The 25649-nt window shown below is 39.9% G+C and overlaps 5 protein-coding genes across 7 annotated transcripts in view; 3 read left to right on the top strand and 2 right to left on the bottom strand.

Annotated features, from left to right (window-relative positions):
* LOC6544122 (peptidoglycan-recognition protein SD) overlaps positions 1-3865 on the top strand; it is a 111115-nt gene extending 107250 nt beyond the window's left edge. Inside the window, exon 3 of the mRNA XM_001971380.3 lies at positions 3804-3865. The gene's annotated coding sequence lies outside the window, so the exon portion shown is untranslated. The remainder of the gene's footprint in view (positions 1-3803) is intronic.
* A 567-nt stretch (positions 3866-4432) lies between these two features.
* LOC6543833 (P-selectin) lies at positions 4433-6724 on the top strand. Its single transcript, XM_001971369.3, has 8 exons — positions 4433-4499; positions 4728-5011; positions 5076-5187; positions 5251-5376; positions 5451-6029; positions 6134-6357; positions 6424-6474; positions 6546-6724. The coding sequence occupies exons 1-7, from the start codon at positions 4445-4447 to the stop codon at positions 6463-6465; spliced, it is 1422 nt and encodes a 473-aa protein (XP_001971405.3). The 5' UTR covers positions 4433-4444; the 3' UTR covers positions 6466-6474; positions 6546-6724.
* A 50-nt stretch (positions 6725-6774) lies between these two features.
* On the top strand, positions 6775-10655 carry LOC6543832 (protein henna). 2 transcript variants are annotated; one of them, XM_026978010.1, is made up of 5 exons: positions 6775-7255; positions 9048-9720; positions 9779-10041; positions 10103-10332; positions 10402-10645. In XM_026978010.1, exons 1-5 carry the CDS (start codon positions 7214-7216, stop codon positions 10562-10564), a joined length of 1371 nt encoding a protein of 456 aa, XP_026833811.1. In that variant the 5' UTR covers positions 6775-7213; the 3' UTR covers positions 10565-10645. The 2 variants fall into 2 exon arrangements, with proteins under 2 accessions (XP_026833811.1, XP_001971404.1); XM_001971368.3 differs by lacking the exon at positions 6775-7255 and adding an exon at positions 7916-8123 and having other exon boundaries at positions 10402-10655.
* Positions 10656-10698: 43 nt separating this feature from the next.
* LOC6543946 (circadian locomoter output cycles protein kaput) lies at positions 10699-17939 on the bottom strand. Of its 2 annotated transcripts, none has more exons than XM_026978012.1 (8): positions 17617-17939; positions 16237-16397; positions 15998-16179; positions 14539-14755; positions 14129-14485; positions 13450-14075; positions 12427-13382; positions 10699-12336 (listed from the first exon to the last, which is right to left on the bottom strand). In XM_026978012.1, the coding sequence occupies exons 1-8, from the start codon at positions 17652-17654 to the stop codon at positions 11715-11717; spliced, it is 3159 nt and encodes a 1052-aa protein (XP_026833813.1). In that variant the 5' UTR covers positions 17655-17939; the 3' UTR covers positions 10699-11714. The 2 variants fall into 2 exon arrangements, with proteins under 2 accessions (XP_026833813.1, XP_001971403.2); XM_001971367.3 differs by having other exon boundaries at positions 16237-16385.
* Positions 14931-15914, bottom strand: LOC26526549 (microtubule-associated protein RP/EB family member 1). Its single transcript, XM_015158811.2, has one exon. The coding sequence runs from the start codon at positions 15723-15725 to the stop codon at positions 15027-15029; it is 699 nt and encodes a 232-aa protein (XP_015014297.1). The 5' UTR covers positions 15726-15914; the 3' UTR covers positions 14931-15026.
* Positions 17940-25649: the final 7710 nt, after the last annotated feature.

Raw genomic sequence — 25649 nt, 5'->3', positions numbered from 1 at the left:
CTATTGTATTTAATTTCGTTTAATTAAAACCCATTTACAATATGGCGAGCAGTTGCAGCGGCGCATTTGATTTGGATTGATTGAGAGTTGTATTGATGTATGGTCAGCTTATATTATTAAGTAACATAATTTAACACTTAAGTTTAATTCATTTCAGAAAATGCTATATACCGTATACCCGAAGAATAATGGGTAACAAAAGATAATATTTTGGGGTCTGCACGGTTGTAGTTTCTACCTTCGATCGAAATGTTGTTTTCCAAACAACGCATTTAAAACAAGATAAAATGCTATAGACGATTCCCCGACTATCAGATACCCGTTACTCAGCTAGTGGAAGTGCAAACGAGAAATTTAAACATTTTCTGGTCTATCGGTAGAAATTGGCAAACAAATTATAAAAATGAAAAAAAAACTTAAACATTTTTAAAAGTGTGGGCGTGCCAAAAAGTTTTTTTTAGCAAATCTACAGAAATTTACAAGATATATAAAAAAGTGGAAAAATAACAAAACATTTTTCAAAAGTGTGGGCGAAACAGTTTTGGGCGGTTTGGGGGCGTTAGAGTCGGAGTGACAAAAAGTTTTTTGTATAATTACTAAAAATGTAAATTAAAAAATGTTCTATATTTGAATGAATATTTTTAGTTAATTTCGCTGGAAAAATTTAGAGATATGTCACTTTAAAATCCGATTAAGAAAAGTTGAGTTCTGGAGTTTAGAACTTTAGCCTTAGGACATTTCTTAATTTTCTTTTAATTTCTACATCAGAAAAACTACAAAAAAATTTTGAAAAAATAAATTTCCAAATTTGAATGCAGTATTTCAGAGAATTGCGACAGAAACATTTTGAGGTATGCCACTTCAAAATCCGATTAAAATAAGTTGAGTTATGGAGCTTAGAACTTTAGCCTTAGGACATTTCTTAATTTTCTTTTAATTTCTACATCAGAAAAACTACAAAAAAATTTTGAAAAAATAAATTTCCAAATTTGAATGCAGTATTTCAGAGAATTGCGACAGAAACATTTTGAGGTATGCCACTTCAAAATCCGATTAAAATAAGTTGAGTTATGGAGCTTAGAACTTTAACCCTTGGACATTTCTTAATTTTCTTTTAATTTCTACATCAGAAAAACTACAAAAAAATTTTGAAAAAATAAATTACCAAATTTGAATGCAGTTTTTCAGAGAATTGCGACAGAAACATTTTGAGGTATGCCACTTCAAAATCCGATTAAAATAAGTTGAGTTATGGAGCTTAGAATTTTAGCCTTAGGACAATTCTTAATTTTCTTTTAATTTCTACATCAGAAAAACTACAAAAAAATTTTGAAAAAATAAATTTCCAAATTTGAATGCAGTTTTTCAGAGAATTGCGACAGAAACATTTTGAGGTATGCCACTTCAAAATCCGATTAAAATAAGTTGAGTTATGGAGCTTAGAACTTTAGCCTTAGGACAATTCTTAATTTTTTTTGAGTTCCTACAACATCATAACATCAGAAAAATTACAAAAAAATTAAAAAAATATATATTTCTAAATTTGAATGCAGTTTTTCAGAGAATTGCGACAGAAACATTTTGAGGTATGCCACTTCAAAATCCGATTAAAATAAGTTGAGTTATGGAGCTTAGAACTTTAACCCTTGGACATTTCTTAATTTTCTTTTAATTTCTACATCAGAAAAACTACAAAAAAATTTTGAAAAAATAAATTTCCAAATTTGAATGCAGTTTTTCAGAGAATTGCGACAGAAACATTTTGAGGTATGCCACTTCAAAATCCGATTAAAATAAGTTGAGTTATGGAGCTTAGAACTTTAGCCTTAGGACAATTCTTAATTTTCTATTAATTTCTACATCAGAAAAACTACAAAAAAAATTTGAAAAAATAAATTTCCAAATTTGAATGCAGTTTTTCAGAGAATTGCGACAGAAACATTTTGAGGTATGTCACTTCAAAATCCGATTAAAATAAGTTGAGTTATGGAGCTTAGAACTTTAGCCTTAAGACATTTCTTAATTTTTTTGAGTTCCTACAACATCATAACATCAGAAAAATTACAAAAAAATTAAAAAAATATATATTTCTAAATTTGAATGCAGTTTTTCAGAGAATTGCGACAGAAACATTTTGAGGTATGCCACTTCAAAATCCGATTAAAATAAGTTGAGTTATGGAGCTTAGAACTTTAACCCTTGGACATTTCTTAATTTTCTTTTAATTTCTACATCAGAAAAACTACAAAAAAATTTTGAAAAAATAAATTTCCAAATTTGAATGCAGTTTTTCAGAGAATTGCGACAGAAACATTTTGAGGTATGCCACTTCAAAATCCGATTAAAATAAGTTGAGTTATGGAGCTTAGAACTTTAGCCTTAGGACAATTCTTAATTTTCTATTAATTTCTACATCAGAAAAACTACAAAAAAAATTTGAAAAAATAAATTTCCAAATTTGAATGCAGTTTTTCAGAGAATTGCGACAGAAACATTTTGAGGTATGTCACTTCAAAATCCGATTAAAATAAGTTGAGTTATGGAGCTTAGAACTTTAGCCTTAGGACAATTCTTAATTTTCTTTTAATTTCTACATCAGAAAAACTACAAAAAAATTTTGAAAAAATAAATTTCCAAATTTGAATGCAGTATTTCAGAGAATTGCGACAGAAACATTTTGAGATATGTCACTTCAAAATCCGATTAAAATAAGTTGAGTTATGGAGCTTAGAACTTTAGCCTTAGGACATTTCCTAATTTTCTTTTAATTTCTACATCAGAAAAACTACAAAAAAATTTTGAAAAAATAAATTTCCAAATTTGAATGCAGTTTTTCAGAGAATTGCGACAGAAACATTTTGAGGTATGCCACTTCAAAATCCGATTAAAATAAGTTGAGTTATGGAGCTTAGAACTTTAGCCTTAGGACATTTCTTAATTTTTTTGAGTTCCTACAACATCATAACATCAGAAAAATTACAAAAAAATTAAAAAAATATATATTTCTAAATTTGAATGCAGTTTTTCAGAGAATTGCGACAGAAACATTTTGAGATATGCCACTTCAAAATCCGATTAAAATAAGTTGAGTTATGGAGCTTAGAACTTCAGCCCTGGGACATTTTTTAATTTTTTGAATTTCTACATCATATATAAGAAAAATTACAAAAAAAAAAAAAAAAATAAAAATAAACGCTATAGTCGTGTTCGCCGACTATCAGATACCCGTTACTCAGCTAGTGGAAGTGCGAAAGAGAAATTTCATAATTTTCTGAAGTATTGGTAAAAATTGCGAATAAAATTAAGAAATGAAAAAAAAAATTGTTTAAAAGTGTGGGTGTGACAGTTTTGGGTGGTTTGTGGGCGGTAGAGCGGTAGACTTATAAAAAATGAAAAATATCCAAACATTTTTCGAAAATGTGGACGTGGCAGTTTTGTGCGGTTTGTGGGCGTAGGAGTGCGCTGCGTCTATGCCTCTGGAATGCTTAGTTCCAACATTGTAGTTTTGTAGTTCCTGAGATCGAGGCGTTCATATGGACAGACGGACATGGCCATTGATCCTCGGCTATTGATCCTGATCAAGATCAATATACTTTATATGGTCGGAAACGTTTCCATCTGCCTGTTACCTTCTTTTCAACGAATCTAGTATACCCTTTATAATAATTTATAACGGGTATAATAATCGCCATATCTTATCAGTGCTCTGCGTTACCTTTTATCGCCAGAATATGAGCGACTACAAATTAAAACTGTGTATCACTAAAACTTAAAAATAAGTATGAAAAAATTTTTATTTTCAGAATTAATATTTCCACGAAAGAACTTCGTAAACTTGTCTCTACCGAGCGAACAAACCTGATACCTGAGCAGTTGTAGTTTTTACTTTCGACCGAAACGTTGTTCGCCAAAAAATGCTTTAAATTCATTTTTTTTTATAATTTGATTCAAAATGCTTACTAAACTTAGATTTAGAAATATATATTAAAAGTGTTGAACTTGTTATACTTACACAGCGCTAATGGCAACTGTTGTGAACTTGTTAAAATTATCTCATTGTTATAAATGTTTTACTGTTTGAATGATTTTTTATAATAATAATTATATAACTTTATACTAAATATAAATATTTTACTTATATTTATTTTACTTAACTCTTTGTGATACTTAATTTAAAAGTCGAACGCTGTTATTTAAAAATACATGTTTATAGGTAGGCAATTAAAATATTATAAAATTGTTGAAGGTTTGCACTTCCACTTTATCTGATAGTCGTCGAACTGAACTATAGCATTCTCTCTTTTTTTTGCATTAAATAAGTGTGTACTTTTAGGCGGATGTTTTTATGCAAGCCTGCCTCAATGGAAATATTTGATTTACAAAACGATTACTTTATGCTTCTGTTTTGTTTTTTCCAAACATTTATAATAAGATGCAAAACTGAATGGCGGCGTCTCTGTTTGTTTTTTACACAATTATGTGTGTCGCATTCTGCACAGGTAAGTTGTAAATCTATAATGCTTAGTTAAGAATTAATAATAAAAAAAAAAGATTATAGGTGGAAAAAATTGATTTGTTTTGCATAAAATAATATAAATGATGTTTAACAATAAAAAATGCAAAAATAAAAAGTACTTTAGGGTATACATAAATTGTATTCTAATACAAGGGTCGTTATAAATTAATTTCATTTAATTTTTATGTTTTTTTATGAATTACTTTTACAGCTTGGTCATCGGACATTCCCGAATTGACTCAGCCATTTTATAATGTTTTGCCTTTTAAATATGGCACAAATTGCTCAAGTGCTCCTAAGTTTAAAAACAGTAAAGCGTCGGTGGCATTACGCAAAACTGGTGAACATGTCTTTCTTCTGGTCACTTACTCCTGCAAGAAGAATTACAGATTGAAAAATCCCAAAAAAAGTGAACTCTATTGCCAAAATGGGGTATGGGTTGGTGAGAAGCCCACTTGCATAAAGAAGCGTAGGAGATCAACGAAGCAATACAAAGTAATGTTGAGCATAATACCCGATCTGTTGAGCATAAAATAAGTTAATGTCACCTTCATTGTAGAACTGTAGGATTGATGATGGCGGTTGCGCTCATATATGTAACAAATATGAACATAAATGCGAATGCTATGACGGGTATTTCCTAAATACCACTGATTTAAGTAGCTGTGAAGGTAGGTACACTTTTTTTAAACCAAATTTCTCCCAAATATACTAAGCTATATCTACCAATTCAGATATCGACGAGTGCAAGGAATCGAATGGCGGTTGCTCTCAAAAGTGCATCAATTTGCCTGGTCAATTCTTATGCAGTTGTATAGATGGTTTCGAAATAGACGAGAATGATGAACAAACTTGCTTGGGTATGTACTTAAAGTGCTTGAATAAATGCATTCTATTACTTGAATAAGCAATACATTAATGTATCCCGTTTTAGATATTGACGAGTGCGCCAATCCCGAACTGTCTTGGGACTGTACCGCTGGATGTGAGAACCTAAATGGAACATACAAATGCCTTCCATCAATTGTGGGCAGAGTCGAACCCCCCGATGGCGATCCTTTCATTGCGAGGGACGTAGTGTGCTTGCCCGGATTCAAGGTGTCCGCCGATGAGACTGAGTGCCAGGACATTAACGAATGCGATTTGGAGGATATAGACCCAGATTCTGGTCAAGTGATTCACCGCTATTGTGAGCATAAGTGTGAGAATACAATAGGTTCCTATATTTGCCATTGCCCCCAAGGATATCATCTACTCGATGATCGCCAGAGTTGTATTTTCGATTCCCAAGCTCCATTAGGCAACCCACAAACCAATATAACTACCAGCGATATGTGCCCTCAATTTAAGGTCCCAACCAACGGAATGGCTTCTTGCTATAAGTATCTCGAAAATGGCTTCAATCACACTCGTTGCAATATTACGTGCAACGCGGGCTATGTGTTGGAGGGTTCACAATTCGCAAGTTGTGGACACACCGGAATTTGGTCTAGCCCAGAGACCAAGTGTGTGTGTAAGTGCAAATCCGTGGTACAGGGTTCGAGTGACTTTGGTTTAATTGAAGTTGCAAGCCTTATTATAGTTACTTTATCTATAGATCTATTTATCTATGTATAGACTCGCTCGCACTAAGTTGTCCCGCTTTGAAATCACCCAGCCATGGAAGTTTCGTTCCGGCAAGCTGCCATAATGGCCCATCCAAACCACATGCAATTTGCGAGGTGTCATGTGATCGAGGCTATTTGCCCACCATGGACGTGCAGTTGCATTGTGCGGCTCCAAGGGGCTGGATCCAAAGGATTTGGGTTTCCACTGGGGCACGATATGTATTTTATAATTCTGTAAGTCTGATTTTCCTGTAACACATATCTTATCCGTGTGATACGTAATCGTATTTGATTTTAAAGGTCAATAATCCCGAGCGCTGCCGGAAGATAGGCCACCCTTAACTGATATTTGTAAGTGTGCAGTAAATCGCATCTTAATGATAATGCCCTACTCTCTAAAGTTTCTTTTAAAAATAAACTAGGGCTAAACTGCTACACTGGAACACAGTTGCGATCGGTGTATTAATTTGGCTCAGTAAATCTGGTTTCTCTTCAATTGTCGAATAAATCTTTCGCCTTAAAAAAAAAAATCTGGACCAACAAAATTCAAATTAAAATTAAATTCAAAAATAAAGATTTTTGCCATAGCTATTAACTTTCAGTCAAGTAAGAACTCAATTGGTTGATTGATTATTAGTCGGCTTGATCTTAGATCTACCTCATCTTGAATACCCTTTGGTGTGGATTACTCGGTTCTCCTATCCTGTCTACCTCTACTTAAGATATTAATCTTTATACCCTAACATTTTTCTAAAACATGGACAACTATATTGCATACTTTTGGGCCGAAATAAATGGCAACTTTTTTAAGCTAGATAAAAGAAAAACACATCCGAAACTAGAAATAAAACTGTTGGAACATTAACATCGGAAGTAAGAAGTGGTTTATTGCTTCGGCTTTTGTAAGCTCTTGTAACATTACATCAGCTTAAATTTCGGGGCTATCTGTTGGCGTGCTTAAACTGACTGAACTCTGAACTTGAAAGTAAATAAATGTCGTTTTGTTGATTTCGTATCACTAACAAACTTACGCATAGATTAATCATAACATGTGGGTTCCGCAATGTAAGTCGCCCAAAATTAGAGGCAAATGTGCCAACATTTAAAAGGCAAAATCCGACAAAAAGTTCAGGTGAGTGAAACGATTGAACTAATTGATTCGAATCAAACTGATGTGGACTGTAAGTATAAAACGACAAGAGTAGCGCGTGCCAGGCCCACTTGGAGCTATTTACTACTGAAATAATTGCCCTGAAATGCCGTTGAACTCGTTTGGTTAGAACCTGTCATTAGAAAAAAAAACACCGGTCAGATTATTCAGTATGATTTTTTGCAAAACAAAGCAAATCTAAAACTAGCTGAATTATTGTTTTGGTAATGTGGACCCCAGCAGAGGGCCGAATTTCATTTCCAAACTACAGTGGAACATCCGAAAGTGAACTGCAGTAAATGTGAAACATTGTTGGAATCCACTTTGAATCTATAGAGCACTGTGCTCACGTTACAATTCGCAGGAACCGAACACTGTAAAATTCCCTGATTTACCAAATCAAGCGTTCCTTTCTCACGAATTTTGATGCTCGACTGTATTTATATTCAGTTCAACATGTATATTCAATCGGCTGGACGACGGCTTCTGTAATAAGCTGAAATGGGTCTTGAGGCCCATCGGGACTGGCCACTGATAACCCCGCAGCCGCAGAGCTAGAGTCGCGATTGGACCGCATGTGGATGTCGTTCTAAGAACATTCACTCGCGCGATTGCCCGCGATATTATTTTTATTATTTACTGGTTTCAGATCGGATTGATTTTCGTTTTCGTTTGGCTCAGCCGTGGGCTCAGCTATCGAAAAGTCTATTTAAGCGCGCGATTTACTGGGAAATTAAATCAGTTTTAAGTCGTGTGCTGAGCGGATCGTTCGCCATCGGTTTTGTTGTTTCAGTGAAGAAACCCCAAGAATCTTGTGAAAATGTACCAGCGGCAGGTCTCCTTTGATAAGGTTTGTTGGCGTAGAGAGTGAACCGTAAATTACCTAATGAAGTAAAAACAATAACAAGTTTATTATTCTGCGTTCGCAGCATGAACTTTCCCAACCTTTGAGGAAAAAACTTAATATAAAATATATAAATATCACTCTATTATTTTGATTGATATGAGAAAGCGGATCCGCAATCTATTAGACCTGTCATTGAATTGGGTTAGTTCGCAATAGTTCTAGACAAAGAAATACAGAGTGCTTTTTGGACCCAGGGGCTTTTTCATTTTTGTTTTGTTTAATATAGTAAAACCTGAATTCAGACGTCAGCCGCATATATTGCAAATACAAGCAAGTCCGTTTTAATTCCCAGAAAAGATATAACTTGCAAGAAATTAAAAAGTAAGATACTTTATTATTAAACAACATTCTACTATATTATTCTACTATAAGATAAAGATACTTTATTAATAAAGAGCGAGTGAGGCTTGAAAACCTTTTTACGTTCCAAGATCTTGCAAAGCTTACTACTTGGTTAGGTTACACCAAGTTCTAGGCCGAGTCCTTGGCAATATGCGCTATTTGCCATTGCGGTCGGGCTTAAACCTTCGGGGGTTCAAGCGAAAACACAATCTCAATGTTATAGATAAGTTGCAAGTGCTACAATTACAATTGGCTCATATAAGGCTTCGGCTAAGTTATTACGCGATTTGGGCCTGGTAGCCTCTGTAGTAGGGGATTCGCAGATTGGGTATGCCTGTGCATAAGTGTAGGGCATGAATGGCGAGGATTATTATCAGTATTAAATGGTTTTGATTGAGTGGTGTTAAAACCCAGGTCACTTGGAGTGAATCCGTCAAATTTCCAATGATGCAAGTGCTGTTTTACCGAGCAGCAAAAATATAAAAAGTAAATATTTAATATTAAACAACAATGAATTGATTACAGCCAACGCGCATTGAGGATTCGGCTTACATAGTCGAGGGCGTAGATATTCAGGAGGCCAGGAACACCTGTCTGCTGTTCTCGCCCAAGGATTCCTCGTTATCCAGCGGAGCTCTGGCCAACATTTTGGCCATCTTCAAGAAGCACGACATTAACCTGGTGCATATTGAGTCGCGATCCTCGCTGCGTGTTCCCGGCTACGAGTTTTTCGTGGAGGCCGATGGAAAATCCGGCTCCTTGGGAAAAGCTATCGAGGATGTGAAGAAGCAGTGTAGCTACTTTAACATCATTTCGCGTGACTACAAAGATAATGCGACTGCTGTGCCCTGGTTTCCACGGCGTATACGCGATCTGGACCGTTTCGCTAACCAGATCCTGAGCTACGGTTCTGAACTGGACTCCGATCATCCCGGATTTACCGATCCGGAATACCGCAAGCGTCGCAAGTACTTCGCCGATATAGCCTACAACTACAAGCATGGCGAGCCTTTGCCCCACGTGGATTACACCAAGGAGGAGATCGAGACCTGGGGCATTATCTTCAGGAATCTTACGAAACTGTACAAGACCCACGCCTGTCGCGAGTACAACCACGTCTTTCCCTTGCTGGTGGACAACTGTGGCTTCCGCGAGGATAACATTCCCCAGCTGGAGGATGTATCCAACTTTTTGAGGGGTTAGCTCGATGACTGCCCATTAGATGGCATGCGTAACTTATAACGGCTGCTTTTTAGATTGCACCGGCTTCACTCTGCGTCCAGTGGCTGGACTACTCAGCTCTCGGGATTTCCTGGCTGGCCTGGCCTTCCGCGTCTTCCACTCCACCCAGTATATCCGGCATCCCAGCAAGCCCATGTACACCCCGGAACCAGATGTCTGCCACGAGCTGATGGGCCACGTGCCGCTCTTCGCAGATCCAGCATTTGCTCAATTCAGTCAGGAGATCGGGTTGGCTTCCCTGGGCGCACCCGATGATTACATCGAGAAACTGTCCACCGTAAGCGGCTCCTTGTTCTGAACCTATAGTTTAACTTTTGTGATACGCGAACTCCTTCCAGATCTTCTGGTTCACTGTTGAGTACGGCTTGTGCCGCCAGGAGGGTGAGTTGAAGGCGTACGGAGCTGGTCTGCTGTCCTCCTACGGAGAACTTGAGTATTGCCTCACGGACAAGCCGCAGCTGAAGGACTTTGAGCCGGAGGTCACTGGCGTCACCAAGTATCCCATTACTCAGTTCCAGCCTCTGTACTACGTGGCCGATAGTTTTGAGACCGCCAAGGAGAAGACCATGTACGTTGCTAGGTTTAAACATACGAGTATCTAAAGAAATGCGTGATATTAACATGAAACTACTTTTAGTAAATTTGCGAACTCGATTCCCCGACCCTTTGGTGTTCGGTACAATGCCTATACTCAGAGCGTTGAGGTTCTCGACTCGAAGCCGCAGATTTCGAATCTGATGGATAACATCAATTCCGAGTTCCAGATTCTCCAGAATGCCGTTGCCAAGCTGCGCGTCTAAGTGGATTCATATACATTTTTTAATACCCTCTACTTACTATTAAGATTGATCGAATAATGAATAATGGAATCATGCAATTAAGTTTCTGTAACTGTTTTTGTTTTGCTTTATTACAACTCTGTATCGATAAGGTTCTTGATTTTTGGTTTAATTAGCATGGTCAATCGGATTTCTTTTTGATGTTGTTGTTGAGCTCTTTTGGAAAACATATAAACAGTTAGGTACAAAATGGGTCTATAGTATCCTCATCGTACGCGTATTTACAGGCTTAAGCAAGTTCTACCGACTCGTTCTATAGGTATGTACAAATCTTAACCATTGAGTAACTAAAATTATTAAGGTAGTTGTAGTTGAGTGTAAGATAGTTGGTTTCCATTTACAAGTTCTAAGTTTTAAAGCATTTGGCTCTTTATCAGCTGCAGATCGAAGCATATTCGAACGAACTTTTCCAACAGCAAAATAGGAATGCAGGCGGAAATGGGGTTAATGATTGAACTAATGGCATTTCAGCTGTCGAAAAAGATCGGGCCTAAAGAAAACTTATGGGAATATGTTCACAGCAAAATAAATGTCAGTTGCAATCTCAACCTGAGTTTTGAGTTATACATACAGAATAAAACTAAATCGTACGATAAATATCATTTTTGACCTCAATGACGAAGCCCAGTCTTGAAAATAATATGGAATTTGATTAGCTTTGCTCAACTCGTTCGCATGTTAGTCGCTTCTCAATATATTAGAATACAAATAACTTAGGATTAGGCTTTAAGGTTCGATTTTGTATCAGAGATCCCTGTTTGCGCCTCGATGGCACTTACTGGATAAGGCTAACCTATGGAAACGATGGGCTCCTGCTACAAACTAAACATAACATTATGTACAACGATTTAGAGCTTACCATGGATTATTTTGAGAACTTTTTCTATAGTACATCTAGGTGATATATAACACATGAAGGGGGCGGGGTGGGACAATACTCAGTCTGTTGAGATCTACAACTAGCTCTGGGCTTCCAAAAGAGGAGGTTCGATAAAGAGAGCCAGAGGCCAAACTTGGTAATACACGGATATGTGGATATATGGGTTGCCTGGAGTTCTTACAATCCTAACTTTTCCTATCGCTAAAGAGAGTTATATACAGTGGGCACCGGCTACTGACTACTGCCTGGGGCTGCGTGAGGAGAGTTGAATAGATTCTGTGATTGCTCTTGGGACATCTGGTAGGGCAATATTTCCAGATCGTTTGGCAAATGATTTTGGTTCTGATTCTGACTGCTGAGAAAGGGATTCGAACTGAAGAAGTTGTTTGACTGCTGCTGCTGCAGGATTTGCTGCTGCTGCTGCTGTTGCTGCTGCTGCTGTTGTTGTTGCTGCTGCTGCTGTTGCTGCTGCACCAGATTGCTGCTGGAACTGTGCATCATCTTGTTATCCTCGCCCTGCGACTCGGAGCCATCATCGCTGATGCCCATGTGAAAGTTGATTGAAGGACTCGATTCGGTGGCCATTTGCATGTATGACAACAGAGAGTCCTCATTGTTATTCTGCGGGGGATTTGAACTGCGATTGTTGTTGCTCTGGTTGCCATTATTCTGATTATCTCCACCATTGTAGCTCTGATTGTTGTTATTGCTGCTGGAGTTGAAGGGATTAATGGTGGATTGCGAGCCCAGGGAGTGCAGGGGTGACAGATTGAGGAAGGCGTCTATGTCATCGATATCCTCGCGCAGCAAAATATCATTTGGCTGCTGCAGCTGTAACTGCTGCTGCTGTTGCGGCTGCAGCTGCTGTTGTGGCTGCAACTGCTGCTGCTGTTGCTGTTGCTGCTGTTGCTGTTGATGCTGCTGCTGTTGCTGCTGCTGCTGTTGCTGTTGTTGCTGCTGCTGCTGTTGCTGCTGTTGCTGCTGTTGCTGCTGCTGCTGCTGTTGATGCTGCTGCTGCTGCTGCTGATGCTGCTGCTGGTTGTGTTGCTGCAACTGCGAGTGGCTCTGATTTTGCTGCTGCAGATTGTGCTGGTGCTGCGTGTGCAGATTCTGCTGCTGCTGCATCATCATCTGCTGATCCTGCTGGTTGAGCATCTGCTCCGAGTTCAGGGCGAATCCATACTGATTGAATTGCGGCTGCACGGCATTGTTGCCGGTGAAGTTCACCGCCCGCTGGCCACCTGCTCCCAAGTTACCCACCGCCGTTGATGTCATGCTGCCTGGTGCGAATCCCATCGACATCATGGGCTGCAGATACGTGTAGCGGGACAGGAGCAGCTGCTCCGAGACGATCCGCAGCTCATTCTGCTGCTGCACAATCAGCTTCTGCAGCTCGTCGTGCTTCCGCTGCAACTGATCCTGCAGCTGACTCTGTGTGGGCGTCATCACCACCGTGTCGGGCAGCATATCCGGTTGGGCCTGCGGAAGTGGCGATAGAACTGGCGCCACCGGAAACGGAGCGATCACCGGCTGCATGGGTATGGCGGTGAGATATTGTGGCGGCTCCAGGAATGTGGGTGCCACAAGTTGGGGACTAGCCAGCGGATAGGTGGGTTGGGAAAACTGGCACGTATTTCCAGCCATGATTTGCGTGGGCGCAATCGGCAGCAGGGGCACCATTTTCTGAGCACCCACTGTATGCTGCAGTTGCTGCTGCAGTGGCTGGTGCTGCTGCTGCGGCTGCTGCTGCTGCTGGGGCTGCTGCTGCTGATGCTGCTGCTGCTGCGGCTGCTGCGGCTGACTCTGATGCTGCTGCTGCTGCTGTGGCTGTTGCTGCATGTGATGATGTGACTGATTGTGATGATTTTCTCGGGGATGCGATCGCTGCCGTTGGCTTTGCTATGGAAATTATAAGGCCAAATCTGAACCAATTCCTTAATGAGCTGTAGTCTAGTTGGATACTCACCGAACTGACGTGCGTCATCATGGACTGCCGACTGGTGACCGAATCCGTCGACATGGACGTGGAATCCGAGTCATTCCCCCGGTTGTTGTAGAAGTAGCACTTTCGCTTGGCCTTCGGCGATATACCTGTGGAACTGATATTGCCATAGCTCGAGGCGGGACGCGATGTCTTCAGCGGATTTATTTGGCCCGATCCAGACGGCTGGACAGCCGACGCGGACCACATGGGCGATGAGTCCACGGCGGGCGAAGTGGCTGCCGTTTCATTGCCCAAACTGGCCAGACTATTGCCCAGCAATGTGCTGTCCAGTTTCTGGCTGCTCAGCTCGAAATCCCTCAGTGTTGTGGTGGCAGATGCGGATTTGCTGCTGGTTCCCGCGGAGGCAATGACCTTACTGCTCCCATTGTTGGTGGTGCTAGTGCTGCTCTTTCCGGATTTTTTAGCCTCCTTTCGGCCGTCCTTTAGCACCTCGGCATAGCTGACAACCTTGTGGGTGCAGACCACGTAGTCCGGCTTGGAATTGAACTGGTGGTAGCTCACATAGTAGTCCGTTTGCAGCCATATCCACTGTTGGCCCTTTGTGAGGAATCGGTAGTAGCAGGACTTGCCCTCACCCGTTTGCCTTACTACAATGTTAAGTGAAATGAAATTTGTGGCTTGTTTGCTAAATGAAACTTACGCTCTTCATGGCACGCCACGATATTGTCCAGATCATCGAAATGGTAATAGTCATAGCCGGAAGTGCCCAGAACCTCGAAGGGCATGTAGCCAATGATGGGCGGTGCTCGGTGATCCAAAAACAGAAACTTCCACTCCATGCTGTGTTTCGAGGTGAACTCATTGCTGGTGGGATCGATAATGCTCATTTCCCGGATCAGCTGGGGATTCTGTACGCGTCCAGTGCCCACGAAAACCAGCTTTTTGTCCACCTCCGAATTGGAATTCTGCTGGGAGATGGCCGGCAGCACCGCAGGTTGTCCATTCGAGCCATTCGAAACCTCCGCACTGGAAGCCGTGCAGGTATTGGTATCGTTACCTAAGGGATAAGCATCAGTGGAGGTGACCCAAACTCTGTGCACGGCTACCTACGAAAGTAGCCCACGAATTTGACCAACTCGTAGGCATTGGCATCCACTTTCTCTATCCCGCCGCGTTTCAAATGGGCGTAGAACGTGATCTGGTTACTGGAGCTAATGTCCGTCTGTCTGGGCTCGATTACCGGTGTGGGATTCAGAAAGATGCTCAGCAGCGCCTCGTGGTCCATCTCGTAGGCCAGGTCATAAATGGTCATGTTGTACAGATCTTGCTGGAAAGCGGGAAAGGTAAGGGAGAACTGAGTTTCAATGGGAACGAATATTTACTTTTGGAAATGCAACTCAGGTCCTTTACTTTGCACATCACACAAATAAAATATTTAATCCCATAACTCCTTTTTTTTTCAAGTTCCATAAGATTCCTATACCTATTTAAAATTTATTGACAATTTCACTGTTGAATTTTAAACAAACTGCATCGCTACAACACTGTGAATTTTGCTTCTGAAACGGTTTGAACTAGTGTTATTTTGTACTGAACTCTTAGTCGGCGTAAATAATCTTAGTAATCTTCTCTGATATTTCCCTATTCTTGCCACTATTGAACTTCAGGCAAAGTTGTTCAATATCTCTTAGTTTCGATAAGTAGAAATCCCTCTCCCTTGTCATTATAGGCAGATATTCACAATAGTCGTGCAACTCGTCCTTAGCAGCTTGATATGCCCGCTCTGCGGCTCCTTCGGCGGTTTTGGTTTGAGGATTGCACTTAGGCGCATCCCTATGCATCCTAGTATCAATGGGAGCTGAGCCCAGACCCATAATTGCTCCTTTCCGAGCGGTCACGGGATCATATGGTCGCGCCTCATAGTTGGCATCGAAGAACTTGCGAAACCACTGCAGGAACTCCAAGTTATCCTGGTATCGACCCTTGACCAGCCGGTCAATGGGTATGATCTTATCCACACAGACCTTATTGAAACATGCCTGCAGCAGCTTAAAGTTTTGGATGTACTCATGCTCCAGGTTGGTGCGAAACTTGACTCGCTGCAGCGGAATCGATTGGGCAAACAGCATATCCATCAACTGACAGTAGGCCGCTCCGGTGCACAGCTCCTCGACCTTGGAAAGCTGCGACTTCAGAGTATCGTTCACCCAGGATAGCATTTCCATGCGGGAAGGATTGTCCGAGGACACGTTTGTGCAGTGAACATTCACTGCCACTATTTTTAATTTCGCAGACATCTTGTACGAATAATTTATCTTTTAATTGCTCTCGAATTTACTTATTTGCCGAACAGGTACAAGTTGTCAACTGAACGAACTCTCTAGGCTTACTATAAATCGTGTTTCCCCACTGTGTTCTTTAATTTAAAACCTGCTGATTTGGATGTTTTGCTTATGGTACTACAATTACAAACATAAAAGCTGAACACAGCATTGTGTCAAAAGAAAAGTTACTTCAGTAAACTGACTGTATTGATTAGGCCTTCTAAGGGTTGTAGTTCTCAACATACCGGCAGATAGCCCAGCTGGGAGGTAATACTTTCCGAGGCGTAGAAGATGGAGCCCATACTGCTGAAGACCATCATGAAGCCATCGAGGGACTCCAGCATCAGATGGGTGTACTCATCGTTGCTGAGGAACGCGGGCTTCCAGTCCTGTTGTATTTCGAAAACCTTGGAGCGATCGGTGGCCTCTGATATCAAACATTTGAGAGTTGAGTGAGTTAGCAGTGGGACCGCAGTGAGCCTACCATTGTGATTCTTCAGAAAAGCAATCGTGGACTTCAGCACCGTGGACTTGTCCATCTTTCTGCTGGTGGTGGATATCAAGGCGCTCAGATCGTTGACCAGCGAGTTGAACTGATCCCGCCGCTTCTTCTCGCTGAGATTACGCGACTTCCTGCAAAGCAAGCTATGAGTTACAAATAATCAATAAGATGCATTTACGGTTAACAGCGTCACACGTTCAATGCACGTAAGTATATCACATTCAACTGGGCTTGCCACCCCCAGGTGAGTGCGTTCGTGACCCACGTGTGCCGAGTCCATTGAGGCATTGTCTGGCGTTGATTAGCCACATATGCCCATATGCTATCACCAACCCGGTTTTTTAGGGATACGAAGGACAAGGGTTGTGTGCCCTTTGTCGCTTTCAATTTTCTGCGCTACAGTTAACTTTAGCAGCCTGCCATTGACATTTGCATGTCACTAACTGTTGGATGAGCTGAGTTTCGGGTTTATTGCTATTGTCAGTTTCTGAGCATGGTGCTCGTGGTTTATGACCAGTCAGCCTGGGCTTACCAAATCATATTAAAGTCAATTGAACGTAAAAGTCCTAGAGTTCCATGCCCAGATGGAAAACAGATGGGAAAACGAAGTAGAATGGCAACTTAAGTTGCATAATGTTTAGTGCTGTATGTCATAATTGAGCTTACCCAGAAAAAACCTAAAGGTTGATTCATTAAAAGCGAATAAATGAAATAACAGAAATGCGCTGGAAGTTCGCTAACTATTCTTCTGTGCGTCATGAAAAGTAACTACGTTGTTAGGAAAATATGATGGTAGTTTTTAAGGTGCAATACACCAGTTTGCACAAAGACGCCCTCGTATTAGGAAGCATTTCATTCAGCCACCCTCGAAATTTGATAACTAATTTCTTGCATTTGCTGTTATGCGACAAGCTCGTCGAATTTTCCAGATACTCGTACGCTCACCAATTGAACAGCGTCATCAGGTGAAATTAATTATTGCGCGAGCTAATCGAATTCGCACTCGAATTACAATTCATTGAGGTTGGCCGCAGGAAAAACGGATCAAGGAATTGAGTTACCACAAGTTGGCTTCCATTGATTGTAGCCGAGGGTGTGGGCCATCAAAATTGGCTGTGGTAGGCAGGGATTTTTTATTTGACGACAGCAAATAAATCCCAATACAGTTATGGATGAGATAAAATAAACAATAAAAGGGGGACATTTCACTTTCACCTAGTGGAAAATTTGCAAGCACGCCATATACACGTCTATTTTCTTACTTCTTGTCAACTGTCACTTGCAGATGGCCCACGGATTTGCGGATTTGTCTATCGTCTAACGAATGCATAAGTGTGCGTACCAAATGTCTACAGAACTTACCTTTTTGTATCATCCTTGTCGTCGCTCTCGTCGTCCATTTTCGGATCTGTAGGATAGTCCACCTCGAGCCGCACAATAATTAAACAGGTGCCGGAAAAAATATGAAATGGGCAACGAGAAGAACCGAAGAAAGTTCGAAACTTCCACTTCTTTTGAAGACTTGCTCACAAATGCCACAAATTAACTACACGCTCACATCATTTTGTTCATGTGCGCCCTTGTTTTTGGTCCAAAAGTTCAGGTAATGTTCACGCAACAATTGATTTCCATATGCTCAATATGCCACATTTTGAATAACTGCAATGGTTTAGGTTTTGGGTAATTGATTAATTTCCGTAGATTTTTTTGTTACTGTTGAATTTTTTCATTTTTTCCCGACGCGTTTCTTGTCCCGAAGCTATCGCCAAACGCCGCGCTGTGCCAGCAACAAGTGCAGTTGTGGTTCTGTTTCGGTTTCGGTTTCCGTTTCGGTTTGGTATCGCCAGGTGCCAGCATCCTTTTCGAATCGGGCATCGCCAGGTTATGTAACTGAATAAGCTGCGCCTGCGCAGGCTCCCCAGTTGGAGGCCCCGTGGCCAATTTGCCAGTTGGCCGTGCCAATCAATGTTGCACATTTGCAACCCCTGAAATGTATGCTACGCTATTTTGTCATGTTACAAAATGCGTTCACCGAATGCCATAACAACCACTGCTCGGTGGTTGGAGGAAGGTGTTCGCATGGACTGGGTGGATTCGCTTAACCCCAACCAGGCAGCTGAGTGGGGCAGCTGCCAGCCAATTGCCAATTGCCAATTGCCTGGCTGCAGCGGGATTTTGAGTGCGGATGCTGGGCATGTTTTCTGTTTTCCAGCTAAAAATAAGCTGGCATACACGCTTCGATTGCGTAATGCTCCCTGCTTGCACGTCTGTCTATTGATTTCTTTTAATTCCACACTTTTCCATCATTTCCTGCACCTAAGGAGGCAATCCTCCTTAGCGCACGCAAAATTATTCACTGTTAATTGACGGTCCAGCATTTAAGGGGCTTCGGCGAAAAGCAAAAAGCAATTTCTTGCCAAACAACGACTTGAAAACTTTTCAGCAAATGTCAAAGGTTCTGCAAGCCTGTTAAATGCATTCGACCAGTTGGAAGGGGTTAGGACTGGATACCCTGTGCTGGATACACGGAAAGCCGGTGACGTTCAAGCCGCCACTCATTTAAAGCTGGCGCATTGACGAAAAATCTGTGTTTAATTAAAATGTGCAAAGCAGCTTAAAATTAGCCAGCTTTACATCTGCCGTGCCAGTGCCAGTGGTAATTAATCCGTTTACCTTTCCGTTTGACCAAGGAACCCCAAAGTGCAGCTCATAATTTCCCACATGTATACACGGCTGGCGAGCATTTTAAATACACATCAAAGGCCGAAAAGTGTCCCGCTCCTGTTGGCCAAGTGTTGCTGGTTAACCGTAAGTAGCTGTTGGCCCAGACCCAGACCCAGACTTCAAATGCTGCCAGATAATTGCCAATGGCTCGCTTAATGGCTCGTGTTGCAATTAGTGCGGTTGGCTTGGTTTGCGCAAAGTGCAAAAAAGCAGCCAAGAAAAGGGTCAAGATGGAGACATATAGGGAGGGTGTCAGGTATTACTATTCAATAAGCTAGCTTTGCCCCGAGGAATGTGGTCCAATTACAACTTGGCTACTCAATTATAAACTCTGGAATTATTGGGTCAAAGCAAACAGATGCATTGCCTCGCTTTAAGCTGTCTATAAGAAGACCAACTGCCACTAGTTGCAAGTACCTTGTACAGCTCAAGTAGAAGGACTATCAATCACTTTCTAAAATGCAGACTCCATCAATCTCAAACCCACATGATTGAATGGGTGATCTAAAGTTGCTGAGTGACGAGTTAATAACTCTTCCGAAATCATTAGTGACTTCTAAATAGATCTGAGCAGCTTAAATGATTACATCAAGTCGTACTTATGAAAATGTAAGTGTACCTTTCGACCGATTCTACTATCGTTCAGCTCAGCTTTTCCAATCTCTTTTGGCCTTCAACCCAGCGAATTGAACTGCACTAAACAGCTTTGAAGCCATCATCGAATTGCAGACAGTACATGATATATGATAGAGCATCTATCATCCATTGCAAATAGAAGCTGATGTATTTGATGTATTTGATGACATTGAACACATCTATGTACATCTAACATATGCACATTTGCAATGCGGAAGCCAGTGCCTCAGTCGTAGTGGAGGAAAAGCACAGAAAGCCGGTTGGAGTGTCAGGTTTACTCAACCCAGGCGAAGATCGTTGACTGACCTACTCACGACGTCGGGAGATATAGTGGCCATATCTCTGGCCCTCTCTGTCGTCGGCAGTCGCCCCGTCTCGCTCACTTGCACTGCCTGGCCATTTCTGTCTCGCTCTGGCGCACTGCAAGTGCGGGAACTAACGTCATTTGATTGCATTTGTAAAGCTTCGCTCAGTTACAGAAAGTATCGCATACTACCGATGTGTGGGTTACCTACATATATATATATGCACCCCATATCTCTCTCTCTCTCTTTCGCTGGATTTCTTTGTCAGTGAACTTGAGCTTTTGCTCGGCAATGCTAATTGCATTGCGATTACAACATAGTGTCCGTGTGTGAGTGATAATACTCAGTACTCATACGACCCGTTGTGCAGCTTTTCTTCCTCGCCTTCTATTTCTCGTTCCGCAAAACTTGTAATACTTTTCGTCGCGCTCAAGCGTTTGTTGTTTTAAACTCGACTTAATTAAATTGTTCACTACTATTTTATTTTTACCTTTGGTCATTCATTGATTTATTTCAACGTTCGTTTGTTGTTTTACCTAGACGACACTTAATAACAATCTACAAAATTCCGAAAGGGTTAAAGGTTATTTTTACGTGGTTTTCTAGTTAACTTGTTGCAAACGGATCTTGAATTTGTTCATTTCCCTTAACGGTTAACGATCTAATAGCAAATTATCGAATGTGATGAGCACTAAATAATTGCAGCCTGCGCAATATCATCAGTTCATCATCACATTATTCGCTCTTTATAATAATTTTTTAATTTCATTTAGAGCTGGCTAAAGGACCTTAAAAATTTATTTGCAACTTGAGAGGATTTTTAGGTTCTAAATGAATAATATTTTCTCAGTTCCAGTGATATCCAACTGGATATTTTTAACGACTTCCATTTAGTATCGATTAAATTCTGAGTAATTAAAAACTAGTTCGATTTCACTTAATGGGACAGAAACCCATCATACAAAATCATAAGTCTAAATATTTTCAGTCTAGAGTTTTCTTTTCTTAAGATAATTCCTTTTGCTATAAGTTCAAACGTCTCCAGCTATTAGTCATTAGATATTGCAGTGTTTTTTTTATATAATTGCGTTCAACTTAAGGCTTTCCTTAAGTTATTGTTATTTGTTTCCAACTACCTAAATTTTAATAGAATAGACGTGGAGCAGTTTCCAATCAGTTGCTTATCTCACCGTATCACCAACAAGCCATATTTGCTCTTGGTGGAAATGAAGTATACTCTCTCCAAGCAATGGCAAAAATAGCCAGAAATTGCAGCTGACTGCATTAATTATTTAGTGGCATTTCGCAATTGGGACCCATTTCATTCGAATAAATGCAAAAACAAGTAACGAAGTTGTATCACTTGTAATGTTTAAAGCCTTTTTGCATGTGCTCATAGTTTTTAGTTGTCAATTGAAGTAACTTTTACTGAGAGCGTGTGCGACTGCCGCATGATCACACACCACTGCACAAATGCACACGCGCACTCACACCCTCACATACACACACACACACTGGCAGACTGGCACACAGATACTCGGGGCAGTCAAACGCTGACGATGACGTTTCAAAAACTCAAAAAGACGCCACATCCGAGACCTGAGACTTGTCAGCCAACAATAAAAAATGCAACAAAAATTTAAATAAAACAAATGGAAAAAGTAGGGTTGCAAAGCGACTGGCAAATTACCTAGCTGGTTTCAGCATCTGGAAATTCTTGTAATTAGGTAATTTTTATTTAGACGATTATATTGAATGCACCCACTTGAAAATGCTGAACTATGTAAAAAATATAATCAATCTGGCGAAATTAAAATAAGTCTACTCGCACAATTTTGCCTTGCTGATTCTAAAAATATTTCAAAACCATAATTTCCTAATGCGTACAAATGTACTATTATCTGATAATAGCTAACACAAACACTGTAGGCTCAATGCCACTTTATTGGCTCTGAAATTCACAGTAAACAAACGCAATAAACTCAAATCACACAAAGAGTAGACTTTTAAAATGCCTTCTGCATATTAATACATTTTATAAAAATTACAATTTCTATTATAAGCATGTGGAGGAAAATCCCTCCCCAGGTAATTTGTTTTCAAATTTTTGGTTGAATGCACTTTTCTTTTAGCGAGAAGTATCTCAACTTGTTTTCCTCGTATCTCATCCTTGGGTTTTTCCTTATCTTTTTGGCGCGGCAATTTTTTTCTGGTATTTTTGTCACTGCGGATGTTCTAGCTATTGCACTATTCTTTTTATATTTTTTCTCTTCACTTTTGCTTTGCACACTTCACGATTTCGCCGCAGCTGATTTGTAATTTAAGCTTTTGAATCTGGCGCACAACTTTGGTAATTAGCAGCTAAAGTAGTTATATTAGCTGCATAATATATGCACTTGTTCCATTAAAAGAACTTTACTTTGCGAAACTAATATAACTTTGATCTTTTATGCTCAAGATCGATTTTTAGCTTGCGAAAACTAGGTTTCTCTTTTATATTTTATTGCACCATCACTGACACTTAAGTATAACTACACTTTTTTTCTTTGGCTGTTTAAAAACGCCCATTATTATTTAGACTATATATTTGCATCCATTCCTTTGGCGGCTTTTCCACTCTCGTTTTTCTTCTGCGCTGCACTTTGTCTCTTCAAGACTTATTCATATTTGTTCCTCTTTTTATTTGCAAAACAGTTTTAAAAGTTACATAATAACTTTTCCCGTTCTGCTTTGCCCACTTTTTTATAATTCCCACCGGCTTGCACTTGGTGACATACACACGCAAATGTATCGAAAGCGATATCCAATAACAAAAAACAAAACGTAGTGTATTATCCGTGAATTATTCCTTGAAGGTAAGGGGTAGAAGCAGAAACTTTTTTGGCCATATCAGCAGAAAGAAAGAAGAAAGCTGAAATTTGTGCGCCGAGCAAACAAAAATATGAATGCAAAACTCAACCGAAACAGAACCCAAAAGGCGAAAAGTGTGTAGTTTGCGATCGAGTTACAGGCAGTTACACTATCGACGGCAGACGGCTTGACTTTGCTGCGGATCGGCCAAATACTTGTGATATAAAACGATAGCTGCGCGCTCGAAAAAAAAAAAGCCCGGCAGAAAATGCGAATAAACTGAAAACCCGAATCGGAAAAATAAAAGAGAGAGATCCGCTCGTTGACGCTGCGCTTGCTGGACTCAAACTGAATAAGTGCGCGAGAATTGCAAGTTCTAAGCGGGCGAAAATAACAAAAATAACAAAAAAAACTACAAACGCAAAAATCCCGCGGATAAACGAAAAACCGCGAAATGCATCGAAATGTGAGCGTTCTCACCGATACAAAGATACGTACAGCGTTCGCTCGGGAGAGTCGGTCTACAAGTCTGCCTAAATGCCTTTTGCCGGCCGGGGCGTATACGCGATATGTGCAAGCATTCCGAGCTCTACCTGACTGACCGACTGACTGACTGATTGAGCCCCGCCGCTCGGCTATTATTTAATACGCTCTCCCCACTCAGAACGCCCGCCAAACCACTCAATTGCACCGATCGTGAACCTGAGTTGAGTCTTTATCTATCACTCTATCGCGCTATCGCGCTATCAAACTATCAGCACACTGCTCGGGGGCACTCTGCCTAGAGGGTCTCTCTCAGATCGCATGGCATCATGGTTTTCTATAGTTTTCTTTCAGCCTTTCTGTTTGTTGCCCGATTTTCCGCGTGTTTTTGTGGCATTCCGTCTGGAGATTACAGATATAAGGGTCTCGCTGGGGTGATTCAACGGGTTTTGTTTGTCCGCGGCTTAAGTTCAAGGTTTGTGGCAGGGGTGGGTTTCAGACTATGGGTCGGCATAGTCTGGAACTGGCCAACATACCTTAACTATTTGTCTAGCCTAGACATACTTTTATATTCGCGCTCGTACTAACAATTAGATCATATGTGCGTGAGTGCGACCTGAAGAGGGGTTATGCAAAAATAAAATATCATTCGATATGACAATAGAAGTCGAACAATGAATTATACTTCATATAAGCCAAAACTGTTTAAATATGAAATGATCTACAATTGAAATAAAAGAACTAACCACAAGATGGCAAAAATGGTGTAAAAACTTCCAAGCTATCTTATCATCTTCGATAATAAATCATCTTTCGATCAATATTTTATAAATATTCCATGCAAAAATAGTCTTTATTATGATTTCCATACAAGAACGCGATCCTTACCTTTGGCTCCTTTGTCGTGGCGTATTTTTAGAAACAATACAATTGAAATTCAGCACCGAATCTAGCACTACGACCTCACTTTCAGCAAAGGTAGCTCACAAACTAATAATTCTGATTCTTATTCCATGGTTGCCTAATCGCGAACCGCTTGTACCAGAAATTCGATATTTATTAGATGCTTACGTAACATTTCAGCACTCGATTTGCAATCCACAAGATTTTCTCCATTTGATTTGAAAGTTTTATAGGTTTATGCAACGCACAGGATGTATATGTAACTATTCAGCAATGCAGTGGTGTAGTCAGAACTACTTTGTTGTCAAACTGCAGCTCAATATGAGCACAAATAGTTAGCTTTATCATCAAACTGTTTGAATAGTTAAAACAAAAAAACCATAGTTATGTTCCACATTTATTTTATATTTGAATTGTTTTCCTCTTTATTTTACATCATTATTAAATTAAGAAGTACCAGTAAAAAAAATTTTAGCACAAAAAACACAGAGAAAATATGTTGTTGATTTGATCTTAAGAATTTTAGAAATATTATAATTATTTTTTCATATTATATAATAATTTCTCCATATAAAGTAGACACAAAAATGTTGTCAAATTTGGGATTGGTTTGTATTCAGTGTCTAAACTTAAATACTTGATGATTTAATTTAGACGTACGTGTATATTTTGTATAAAATTACATAAATATTTAGTTGACAAAATGTTGATTTACTTATTTTGTGTTGAAGCTGAAAATTAAATTCGTGTTCTATAGCTAGCGTATCAAATGTACATATAATTTATGGATTATCCGTTAAAAGATATTTACAAAGACAAAGAGGTGCCGTGCCGACTGATAAAGCAAATTTTTGTTTTTAAAATTGATTTGCTTTATAGGGAAGCTTTCGAACGATTAAAAAGAATAAACAAAATGAGTATGCGGCTTAGAAGTAGAAGAAATCAAAGACAAAGATGTTTTAGCTAATGTTTCAAAGATATATCAAGTTATCTCTTCAATAGGAATGCGGGCTGAAGATACAGATACGAATACAGAAATAAGCATTTAGCGTTTAGCATTTTATATTTAGGTTTATATAGGTGAGCATATCATTTAGTTAGCCTAAGCATAATCAAGAGAGAGTAGGGGTGTTATAGAGAGGGTCAGAGTTCAGAAGGTGTACGTAGTGAAAGGGTATTAGTCAACAGAAAGGTAATTTCAAATTTCTTAACACATTAGTTCTCCCATACGCCTTCTTCATAACAAGTTACTAGTTACAGTTTTCGTCTAATTACTCTTGTATATATAGTATTCAGTTTCGTTTAGGTATATCAAAAAAATATTGCAGATTGTCTTAGAGTTCCAGCCGCTTTATACAAAGTAAATGAAGAGAAGTTTAACTTTTTGTAAGAGCTTGTTTGGCTCCTGGCTCTTTCCTATACGATTTGTTTGTTCTTCTAGGTGTACGTTTATTGGCCTTTGACTTGTATTTTATTAGTAATTTTAAAATTGTT

Source organism: Drosophila erecta, unplaced genomic scaffold, assembly GCF_003286155.1.
Source record: "Drosophila erecta strain 14021-0224.00,06,07 unplaced genomic scaffold, DereRS2 tig00000021-arrow-pilon, whole genome shotgun sequence".
NCBI classification, from domain to species: Eukaryota; Metazoa; Arthropoda; class Insecta; order Diptera; family Drosophilidae; genus Drosophila; species Drosophila erecta.
This window is presented reverse-complemented; position numbering and strand designations above follow the sequence as displayed.

Bases quoted from the DNA above. Each gene is read 5' to 3' on its own strand.
- LOC6543946 (XM_026978012.1), bottom strand. From the start codon at position 17,654: ATGGACGACGAGAGCGACGACAAGGATGATACAAAAAG. The intron at 14,486-14,538 runs GTAGGTAGCCGT...CTTATCCCTTAG, and splicing joins CAAATTCGTGGGCTACTTTC to GTAACGATACCAATACCTGC. The intron at 14,076-14,128 runs GTAAGTTTCATT...TTAACATTGTAG, and splicing joins CGTGGCGTGCCATGAAGAGC to TAAGGCAAACGGGTGAGGGC.
- LOC6543832 (XM_026978010.1), top strand. From the start codon at position 7,214: ATGTGCCAACATTTAAAAGGCAAAATCCGACAAAAAGTTCAG. The intron at 9,721-9,778 runs GTTAGCTCGATG...GCTGCTTTTTAG, and splicing joins TGTATCCAACTTTTTGAGGG to ATTGCACCGGCTTCACTCTG. The intron at 10,333-10,401 runs GTACGTTGCTAG...AACTACTTTTAG, and splicing joins ACCGCCAAGGAGAAGACCAT to TAAATTTGCGAACTCGATTC.
- LOC6543833 (XM_001971369.3), top strand. From the start codon at position 4,445: ATGGCGGCGTCTCTGTTTGTTTTTTACACAATTATGTGTGTCGCATTC. The intron at 5,188-5,250 runs GTAGGTACACTT...CTACCAATTCAG, and splicing joins TGATTTAAGTAGCTGTGAAG to ATATCGACGAGTGCAAGGAA. The intron at 5,377-5,450 runs GTATGTACTTAA...ATCCCGTTTTAG, and splicing joins TGATGAACAAACTTGCTTGG to ATATTGACGAGTGCGCCAAT.
- LOC26526549 (XM_015158811.2), bottom strand. From the start codon at position 15,725: ATGTCTGCGAAATTAAAAATAGTGGCAGTGAATGTTCACTGCACAAAC.